This window comes from Eurypyga helias, unplaced genomic scaffold (genome assembly GCF_000690775.1).
Source record: "Eurypyga helias isolate BGI_N326 unplaced genomic scaffold, ASM69077v1 scaffold18217, whole genome shotgun sequence".
NCBI lineage: Eukaryota > Metazoa > Chordata > Aves > Eurypygiformes > Eurypygidae > Eurypyga > Eurypyga helias.
The window spans coordinates 8,195-19,487 of NW_010262522.1; the positions used below are offsets into that span (position 1 = coordinate 8,195).

Sequence of the window (11,293 nt, forward strand, 5' to 3'; positions counted from 1 at the left end):
TTACCTGTGCCCGTAGGGTGTCACACTGTAATTGCTTCAGACTCAAGGTAAATTTTGGTTGCCACTCGTGCTACCCCTTCTGCTGTAACATGGTCCTGTTTCACTGTCCGGGTGGGAGGCTGAGCTCAGAGGACATCCCTGGTAGCTGGAGGGAGGAGGAGGGGAAGGAGAATGAGGTGGGAAAAGCTGGTTGCTAAGTGAGAGCTGGGTATTGCAGACGCAGGTAGAAAAGGGAGCTTGCAAAGGCTTCTTCCTTCTAGCAACCTTCCCAGAGCTGCGGATTGGATTGTGAGGTTCTTCACACTATTTCATATCAGGAAAAAGAGAAGAAACTTGAATTGCTGAATTTTTGTAGCTCACGGTGGTAAGGCGAACATGTGGCCTTTACAAATGGATTTCAGGCTTCTGATACAACAGAATTCTTTCCCATGATTGTTATTATTAAGCTAAGGTGACTTGTGGCAGATTTTGATCTCGTGCAGAGAGTTTTCCTCCGTCTTCTCAGAGAAAAACTTGAGCCTCTTGAGTCCAGTACTAGCTGGGGTAGAAATGGCTTGTTACAATTATGGTTTTTTTGTCTTCTACAGTACCTGGTGTGCAAAAGGAAGCTTGAAAGTAAAAAGGAGGCGTTGTTAATCCTTTCCAAAGAGCTGGACACCTGTCAACAAGAGAGAGACCAGTACAAGCTTATGGCTAACCAGTTGCGGGAACGACACCAGTCTCTGAAAAAGAAGTACCGGGAGCTGATTGTAGGTTGTTCTTCATGAATACTCTTAACTGGGGGATAAGGGTGAACCTCAAAAAAAAGAAAAGGAAAGAAGTCCATGATGACTGCTGTAAAAATGTCTAGGTACTTGTTTACAGTAGTCCTGCAGCTGTACAGCCCTGATCATATTATTACTCATTTGTTCCGCGTTGGTGAGGTAGTGCCTGTTATATAAGACACAGAAAGACAGTGCGTGCTCTCCGGAAATTAGTTTCAGTCATAATTCCATTTAAAAACTGACTGCGGCGTTATTATTCCACAGCAACTTAATGTACCGTTATGAAAAATAATGCAACATAAATTTGTAATGACCTGCTGTTCTAGAAATGTAAACAAATCTTCAGCCTTAGACAGTTTTTTGAGTTCAAATTAATATTGCTGGTATTAATCAAGATGCATTATTTTACAAAAATTTTGATAACATTTTAGTTAAAATATGTGTTTTAAAATTTGATCCACAAAGTTAATATAGTTGCTGGCTTCAGAAATAAGTTTTCAATAAAATATGTCCATTTATTTGTAGGATGGGGATCCATCCCTTCCGCCTGAAAAGAGGAAACAGGTAGGATTTATTTTTCAGTTGACATTATTTATCTGCTGCAGAAGTACTTTGCAAAAGTGTGAAAATATTAACTGAGACATCTGGTAAAAAGAAAGCATTTCTGTCTGTTGAAAAGCTCAGTCTTTAAACTGTGGCTTCTTGTGCTTTTGTCTAAACGTGTTTCACTCTGAAATATCTGAACTATCATTAATTAGGATATATGACTGTTGCTTTTATGTTCACCTGAGACTGAGCACAAGTCTTGTGAGGAGCAGCTGAGGGAACTGGGGTTGTTTAGCCTGGAGAAGAGGAGGCTCAGGGGAGACCTGATCGCTCTCTACAGCTACCTGAAAGGAGGTTGTAGCGAGGTGGGTGTTGGTCTCTTCTCCCAAGTGACAAGAGAGAGGATGAGAGGAAATGGCCTCAAGTTGTACCAGGGGAGTTTTATATTGGATATTAGGAAAAATTTCAGAGGCAATATAATTACTCCTTCAGGCACTTAAACAAATAGCTGCCAGGAAGTCAGTGGCTCAGTGTAGAATCATTTAACGTCCTCATTATTTAGCATAATTTATTTGAAACTCTGTTATTTCAACAGAGTTCTAATAAAAGTTTATGACCAGATACAGGTTTTTGCATTCTGACTACTAAAACTGGAGCTGAACAGTATACAATTTAAAGGGGGGAAAAAACCCATGCAGTATATGGGTCATTACAGAGATAAGTAGGAAGGGAGATTTGCCATCCCATGGATGTTGTTCTGACTTGTCTCCCACCTTTCAAAACAAAATAGATCTGATGCTTCTAAAATACTGGGAAAATACGGTCTAAATTCAGAAGCTGTGATATATTAAGTTTTGGCAAATCTTATCATGGTAAGTGCCTGGAAAGCTATTTAATAAACTAGGTAGGAGTCTCTTTTTCTGAGGAAGTTAGATATTCATGCTGGGTTAACAGTGAAAGGAAGAAAATCTTGTTCTCAAATGGGGTCATTTATAGGTCTTCCCCAAGGACAATACATACTTTAGGTTGGACAGTTACAGACTGTTAGTGTGCTACTTGAGTTTTCATTTTCCCGAGAAGTGTGTCTGGAACAAAGGTGGGTAGTCTGGAGTAGTTAGGGTAACCTTTCTGCGGAAGAGTATAGTTTTGCTTTGAGAAATGCATCAAAGAATAATAAAGTTATGGACATTTTTCCTTTATTACTGTACATACATGTCTTAACATTTTCTCATCTAAGAAAGAATGAAGTTCTCTGTGCTCTTGTGCACTTTTTCCATCCCCTTTTTGCCCAGAAGCCTAGTTGACTGCGGGGAGAAATTTGTGACCTCCGTCACTTTATAAAAACAGAAACCCTGATCCTCTAATGAATTTTTTGTGGTGCAAGAGTGCGTGCTGGTCTCGCGGTCAGAAATGAGATGAAAACATGATATGCTGAACAATTTGCTCTCTGTTATGTTTCTTTACTGCAACTGAGAAATTATTGTTGAATAGAACAATCTAGAACATTAAATGTAGTAGGTGGGCTGGAATTGCTGCTTTCTGATCTCTTCATTTTTCACCTTTATTATCAATTACAATTTGTGACTTCTTAAAATATCTTGTTTTCCACACTGTGCCTTCTCTCCCTTTTTTGCAACAGAATTTTCTTGTTTTGTATGGCAATACCATGTAACCAGGCAATTTCTATCAGCAAGCAGTTAACTCAGAATGTGTTTTTGTAAAATTGGTGTTACTTAAAGGTATCTTAACATGCAATGCTCCGCAGTGTTTTCCCTCTCAAAGCTGTGTGTGCAGTGGTACACATCCCTGGTGTAATCCAAAGATTGCCCTATGTGTATCACCTGCTGACCACCAAAAGCAGGAAATGAGAAACTGTGCTACTGAAATCTCTTTTCCTGCAGTTTTACCATCAGTATCGTTATTGCAGCCTGTGAGCTGCCAGTGCTTTCCTGGCCCCTCTTACCAAACATTCACAATTATATTCTGTGGTTGAATAGCATTTTATAATATGTCTTGTGGTGTCAGGTGTAAGGTAATTTTTGGATAAGTAAAGGAGGGGTGAAGTGTTTCAGGAGGATAGGAATAATGAAGAATTGATTTTGATGTTAAAATTCACCCAAGATGGTAAACAACAGACACTCCCCGTTTTGAAAGGCATGTTAAAATGCCTCTGTTGTACATCCTGTGTAAATAGAAATCCTGCCGTTCTGCAGTGGTACACATGTATATGCGTTTGCTGGGATACAGAACACTTTTATGACATTGGCAAACAAATACTGGATATCTGTTGGACAGTGTCACCATGCTGGGAAACTTAAAGAAAAAAAACATAGATGAGATTTCTAGCTTGATTGATACTGATTATTATTTTTGTCTACATTACCTAGATTTTCATTATAACTTCAGTTTGGGAGAAGCTTTGTTGTTGAAACAATAGTGCAGTGAATCCTTTTGACCTTCTGTATGATATGGAAGTTCTTCTAATACAAATGAGATCCTTTGAATAAACAAAGGTGAAGTAAAATGCATGGTTAGGAAAATGACTGTGCTGGGCCACAGTCCTAAATAAGCTTTGCTTAATTTGATCTCAGTGAGACCGCTCAGTTGGAGATAATGGGTTTGCAGTGGGGCTGTGTGTCAAGAATAAATCCGCAATGCATATCTTTACTGGTGAGGGCTTATATTTGTATTTTAGAATCATAGAATGGTTTGGGTTGGAAGGGACCTTAAAGACCATCTAGTTCCAACCCCCCTGCCATGGGCAAGGACACCTTCCACTAGACCAGGTTGCTCAAAGCCTCATCCAGCCTGGCCTTGAACACTTCCAGGGATGGGATATCAATGCCCCATTTTAAATGTGTGAGGAATTCAACCATTTTAAATGTGTGAGGAATCAAATGAAATGAGCTGAACATCACAAGATCACAGAATGGTTGAGCTGGAAAGGCAGCTCTTCAGATCAACTAGCCCAATCCCCCTGCTTAAGCTGGGCCACCTAGAGCAGGTTGCCCAGGACCATGTCCAGTCAGGTTTTGAATATCTGTAAGGATGGAGACTCCACAGCCTCTCTGGGCAATCTGATCCAGCATTTGACCACTCTCACAGTAAAACGGGTCGGGGTGGTGGTGGTGGTATTTAGATACCTGTAGGTATTGGTGTGGCTGAAGTTCCTCATGAGGGCCAGGACCTGTGAACCCGAAGCTTCTTCAAGTTGTGTGAAGAAGGCTTTATCTACTGCTTCTTCCTGATCAGATCCATAGCAGATACCCAGTACAACAGCACACATGTTGATCTGTCCACTAATCTTGACCCTAAAACTCTCCGCTGACTCCTGACCTGTTCCAAAGCAGGGCTTCGTGCATTCCAGCTGCTCTGTCACATAAAGGGCAACACCACTCCTCACCTTCCTGCTCTCCTTCCTAAGGAGCCTGTATTCCCCCACCACAGCATTCCAGTTGTATGAGCTATCCCACCGTTTCTGCATGATTCCAATGAGGTTGTAGCCCTGTAACTGCTCACAGCCTTCAAACTCCTCCTGTTTGTTCCCCATGTTGCATGCATTGGAGTAGAGGCCTCCAAGGGACATCCAAGTGTGCCAGTTGCACAGTACAGGCTTGAGCACCTTCCCCAACCCAGAGGCTGTTCTGCAGGTGCTTCCTTCTTTACATGCCCGTGCTCAGAGGAATTACACTTCAGCTCAGTCCCTTTGTGAACTGATGTCCCTTCTCTTCCTATCATCCCAGGTTCTTGGCTTGCCTACTCTCTCTCAAGCCTCCTTGTTCCCTACCCCATAATTTCTAGTTTAAAGCTCTCCTTATGAAGTTAGCCAGCCTGTTGGCAAAGATACTTTTGCCTCATGTAGTCAAGGGGATCCTGTGTCTTCCAAGTAGATGTTGAGCTTTAGAGAGAGTCATGTGGTCATAGAACACTCTGTGAGGCTTCTAATAATGAGCCTCATAACGTAACAATCCCAAATACAAGTACAGGCTCGGTGGAGAGTGGATAGAGAGCAGCCCTGAGGAGAAGGACTTGGGGGTGCTGGTGGAGGAAAAACTGAACATGAGCCGGCAGTGTGTGCTGGCAGCCCAGAAAGCCAACCGTATCCTGGGCTGTATCCAGAGAAGCGTGGCCAGCAGGGCGAGGGAGGGGATTCTCCCCCTCTGCTCTGCTCTTGTGAGACCCCACCTGGAGTGCTGCGTCCAGGTGTGGAACCCTCAACATCAGAAGGATATTGACCAGTTGGAGCGAGTCCAGAGGAGGCCACGAAGATGCTCAGAGGGCTGGAGCACCTCTGCTATGGGGACAGGCTGAGAGAGTTGGGCTTGTTCAGCCTGGAGAAGAGAAGGCTCCCGGGAGACCTTATTGCAGCCTTCCAGTACCTGAAGGGGCTACAAGGAAGCTGGGGGGGACTTTTTACAAGGGTAAGTTTTTTACCCTTTTGTCCTGTAGTGACAGGACAAGGGGTAACGGGTTTAAATTGAGAGCGGGGAGGTTTAGATTAGATATCAGGAAGAAGTTCTTCATGGAGAGGGTGGTGAGGCACTGGAAGAGGTTGCCCAGAGAAGCTGTGGATGCCCCATCCCTGGAAGTGTTCAAGGCCAGGCTGAATGAGGCTTTGAGCAACCTGGTCTAGTGGAAGGTGTCCCTGCCCATGGCAGGGGGGTTGGAACTAGATGGTCTTTAAGGTCCCTTCCAACCCAGACCATTCCGTGATTCTATAACAGTGACTTAGTCCTAGTAGAGAGCACAGCTGTGTACCTGCTCTTTTTGCCACGCAGGTCTCATTGGAGAACCTGTGTGTGTTTTTTCTGAAGGTCGTGGTCCTTAACTCTGATACAGTTGTTTGGAGGTGTCCCAAGTTGATTAATTCCAACCAAGACTCTTGACTGCTTCAGTGATCCTTGACATCACAGCAGCACACTACCCAGTCAGCGAGACATTGGTCAGACAGCTTGACTTCTGCTAATGAATGAGTTTGTGAGAGTGGCATTTTGGGACAAGCAGAACATCTGAAGGACTGGAGGTTCCAGACAGGAATGTGTCATGACATACCACAAATGGACCCATTTTGATCCCTTTCACTTCCACTTCTAGCTTAAAGTACCCAGCTCTCACAATTCACTTTCAAAACAAACTTCAGGGATTACCTTATGACTGGTTTTGTTAGCATCAGAAAAATGACTAGTGTGGCTATTTCTTGTTAATTAATTGAATTCGGGAAGTTTTTCAGGTCTTGCACTTAAATTGCAAAAGCTGCATTCAGAGTTCTGTGAGATAAAATCTTTGGATAAAATACCCTATGGGGTAAGCAATCATTTTCTATTTGTCTCCCGAGGATGCTGTGAAGATCAGTGTGGTTCCCTCTCTCCTCAGAGGGTTTGAAGATGAGAAACGTTATGCACGTGTCAAACAGACCCGTGGACTTCGCTCTGGTTTGTAGGTGCATGTGTTGGACTCTCACAGCGTGAGGTAGCAGATGCAAAGCAGTGAGATCATTTGCCCTGGCGAGGCATCAGAAAACAATATTGCAAAATGTGCCTGCTCCCAGAGCCTTTTGGTTTCTGCACGCTGAAATTTGCTGTTCCACTGATAGTGCAGGTGGCAGTATGCAAAACCTAAAACTTGGGTGCACTAGGAGTCGTACTTTGTGAAGGGACACTGTTGTTTCTTCAGCATGTGGGTTCTGCAGAAAACATGAGGCTGGGAGAGAAGGAATGCTGATTGTAATAGATCTGATGGTCCCTCTTTAAAACTTGGAGAGCTGTTCAGGCCTGATGTGTACGACATCTCCTCTAGCTGCTGTGTCTTACCTTAATGGAGTAGGGTGACTCTTGTCCACACTCCTGCGCCTGAAGGTTCTTGATAAATATTGTGTTGATTAGTCACAACTCTCAAAAGATTTAAGGGATTTTGGTTCTTTTTGTGCATTAACTCCAAGTCTGTTTTCTTTAAAATCTCAAAGCAGCTAAAATATTTCTGATAAAACAAGCCAATGAAACCATCTTATCTTCTATCCTAGTATAGTAGTCTTTGTCTAAGTACAAATGAATCATTTCTCTTTGACTACATTCACCTGCTGTCAGCAAAACCTTAATGCCTATATGAAGTATGGAGGGACTCAAGTACCTTATTGAACCTTCACTGTGAAGGAATTTCCACCCAGTAACTGCTCATCATACGGGTAATTCATACTGACACCCCTGGTTGCTGCTTAAGGTGTATGTTGACAAGCTGCTTTGCAAAAACCGGCCTCATAGAAGAGTCTGTAGTTGATGCTAACCTTATTATGTTGGTCAGCCTCTGGCAAATGCCCTGGGTCTGGCTCGGTGGTGTTTGGTCCTGTACAACACTGTGCTCATCCAGCACACAGAACACTGGTTGAAAATGGGGGAAAATATATTCATTTTATATGCCTACTGCTAAAATGGCTTTTTGGTTCTATTAATCAGCTCCATAAAAATTCTGATTGCTGAGTGTTCTGAAGCGAGTCTGTCTTGTTTTGCAGAGCCGTGTCAAGTTTTGGCTGGTGTGCTTCAGCGGTGGGATTCCTGCCTGGTTCTCAGAGTGGCAAATACCCAGAGGAGGGGAGAGGGTTTTCTTCTTCTCTTGTTTTACGTCAAGTGACTGCTTGGCAAGGGTTTAATTTTTGCTGTTAATTTTTTCTGTGGGGAAATATGACCCATACTAAGTGTATTTTGTTTAGTGTGTCCACAACTTATAATTTCAGAAGTCTTCTCTGCATGGTTTTTCAACTTAGAGAAAAATAAAATAATTTTTGCTCTTTATCATAAGGAAACTAGTGCTAGGGGAGGTTGTCAGTTCTTCTGCCTCAGAGTGAACAGTGGTAGTTGGAAAGCAAAGCAGGTTTTCGGTATTCAGCCACTTCAATCATACGAATGCACTGGAGGAGAAACTGCAATTAAATTTGCTATCAGTCACACCCATCAAGTGTGCTTAATGTTTCATCAAACTTTTTTCTCTCTCAGCTCTATAATTCAGTGTTGTTCTTTGTTTGAAGGCGTGGCTGAAAGAAACATGGAAGACTGCAACTGCAGTATGGAAATGCTTGTTTGTATTTTTAAATGTTTTTGAACTGTAAAGGTATGTTGGAAGTTTCCCCCCCTTCACCCTTGCCAAAGTACTTTTTCAGGCAGTATCTAAAGGCACAAAGTCCTTTTTTTTTAAAAAATTCTTTTTTTTTAAAGTGTCGGATAAGATTTATGTGCAAGAGAATTGAGAGCTATATTAAAGACTCTGTTACTATCCATCATTTTTAAAGTGGTGGTGAAGAAAAATAACACTGTGTGTATGTGTGGCTAGATTTGCAAAATTGTTAAAGGAGCCGAATTCAAGTGTACTGCATAATGCCAGGGATCACTGTTTGGAGTTACTCCGGCTTTTTCCACCTTCTTCTTGGGTCAATAGTGAGCAGAGATCTGTTGCTGTCTGACAGGTATTCACTGGCTTGTGTTAATAAATATTTATAGGTATTTTCAAAAGTAGTTTCAGATGCTCGTCTGTAGCTAAAAGTAAGGTTGTCTTCCACCTTCTATCCCAAAAATGTTCTTTCACACTCTCTGTTCTGATTTATGGTGCTTTTTTCCTCCTATGTAATAAAGGTAGGCACTTCCTGCTCTGCACTCCCACACTGATCTTTTCCTCCTGTCTTCCTAGCTTCTGGTGGGATTGTTGGCTATGGCTGTGCTTGCTTTTGGTCAGAGGAAAAATGAATATGGGGAGAGTTTCTTGTGCCTGGTACTGCAAGTGGGGGTTTGGACCGCTCTCATATCGTACTTCACTGAGAGGTACAATTGGAACAGGCTCCCCAGGGCAGTGGCCACGGCACCAAGCCTGTCAGTTCAAGGAGCGACTGGATGATGCTTTTAGCCGTACGATTCAGTTTTAGGTAGGTTTGCAAGGAGCAGGGAGCTGGACTTGATGGTCCTTATGAGATCTTCCAACTTGAGATAGTCTGTGATTCTGTGATACATGCAAGCTGCCCATGACAGACGGATGTAAAACAAACACCTTGTCATGCTGCAGAGGCTCAAGAATACCTGCTGGAAGCTGAATGTTGTTAGAGGTGGACAGAGCTCTAGCAAGATTGTCTGATACCGTGCAGTGGACCAGAGACTTACTTCATGTTACAAACAGTTGCACTGAGATAGGGTAGGAGAAACAGTTGCTACTGCTGCAGGTTGTTGCAGAGGCAAGACAAGGCAAGGCAGCAGAACGGGATGGACCTCTGTGTCTTTCCCTCCTACTACCCACGGCTCAGAAATCTCTCTTCATCAGTACTTGGGAGTTAGTTTTGAGTAGTGTGAGTGAAAGCAGCGAAGTCTCTGACCATTACAGTCGTGGTTTTAAGGCTTCACACAGGATCAGAAGAAACTCTTGAAGAAATTGAGTCTAGAGAAGCTGAGTTTGGCTAATTTTCAGGGTTGTTCTCTGTTGCACAGGTAAATGATATGAGCTTTATTGTCTGCTGAAGTAACTTGTCTTGAATTTCGAAGTGAATTCTGTGTTTGTTCTGTGAATACTGAAAAGAAGTTGCCAGGTAGAAAAATGAATTGCTTTTTTCCTTGCATAGATTTCTCCCCTTTCCTCAAAAAATACATGCTTACAGGTTCACGAAGCCAGTCCTCCATTGTTAGTTTTATCATCTTTCAACCATATGGTTTGTTTTCTTATATATGCCAAAGAAATCGTACCAAGTCCAGGTGTCACTCAACGTATCCTCTTGGCTGGCTCTCTTTATGCCCAGTAAGGCACTTTTGAAAAGCAGGTATTTCTCCTTCTATCCACATTTAACCGAGAGCTTTAATGAGGTCTTGCCAAACCTTTAAAACTTGGAACAATCTAAATTATACGTTGTGTGGAACCTCTAAGCCAGGAAAATGAATAATTGCTGGAGACTACTTCTGTGACATAGCTTGGTTGTTTTAGTTTAACAGAAGTATAATAGAAGCTTTGCATCAAGGAGCAGATCTATACTTAGCTCATTGTAATGCTCTTACCATGCTTAAACGAGGCTGTTTTATTTTGGTGTCTGAAATTGTTCGTTTAAAGTTTCTTCCAAAATCCCTGTCTCAAGTATAAAGGTTTTTGTCACGTTAAGTCATTTATATGACTGACAAATAAAATTCAGCACAGAATTGCAATCCCAGAGAAATGGTTTTAAAGGAAATAAATCTGAGCAGGAAGATTTAGTATAGGCATGGTAATGCCTTTCTTGCGCTTACTGGGAGCTGGGTTTTGACTACAGACTACTAGAATCCTGGTGTTACTGCTGTAAACACTGATTAGTGAGATTGAGTTCTTCCCAGGTGTGGAAATTTTATGTGCTATTTTGCAGTGTTAGGAGTTGTTCAAATTCATCATAAAAAGGGACTTTATAAATAGAATTGTTTCAGGAAGTTTTGTGCAAATCAGGTTTGTTTTAACTAACTCAGTCTGGTGGTTGAATGGCCTTTACTGAAACTCAGCTGAAACTGAACTCAACTTTACTGAAAAAAGAAAAAGTTGCATCTAAGCAGTAGCCACAGTTTAAACACAATTGTCAGCAAACATGGTTTCTTTGTTTCCTTTCCTTAAGCAGCCATTAAGAAATACCTCTCAAAACCATTGACTAAGTGTGTTCTGAAGCTCCTTGATTCCAGTATATGAATGACTATTAACATTTGTTTATCGTGTGGGGGGAAAAAAGTCATTCTACCAAAGCATACTTGATCAATGTTTTTCATTGCTCTCTTGAAAATAAAACTAGAGGTAGCTTAATTTTAGCTCTATAATTGGCTATTTATGGTTTTTTGCTATTACAGTCTTTCCCCCAAATTACTTATTTGCAGTCTTCTTGTTTATCAGTAGTTTAAAAAATGCTTTAATCTCTTCCAAAACCTTGGGAAACTTACCTTACTTTCTTCTGAACCTCCTGCTCCAAATTACAGAAGCTGTAGCGGGGAATTAGGCTGGTTGTTCAGCAG

At 42.0% G+C, this 11,293-nt stretch overlaps 1 protein-coding gene across 1 annotated transcript in view; it reads left to right on the plus strand.

Moving 5' to 3' along the window:
- The first annotated feature begins 593 nt into the window (after positions 1-593).
- Positions 594-11,293, plus strand: part of CCDC149 (coiled-coil domain containing 149) — a 42,220-nt gene continuing 31,520 nt past the window's right edge. The window contains exons 1-2 of the mRNA XM_010155764.1: positions 594-749; positions 1,290-1,328. Coding sequence (XP_010154066.1) covers positions 690-749; positions 1,290-1,328 — 99 coding nt within the window. The 5' untranslated portion in view covers positions 594-689. The remainder of the gene's footprint in view (positions 750-1,289; positions 1,329-11,293) is intronic.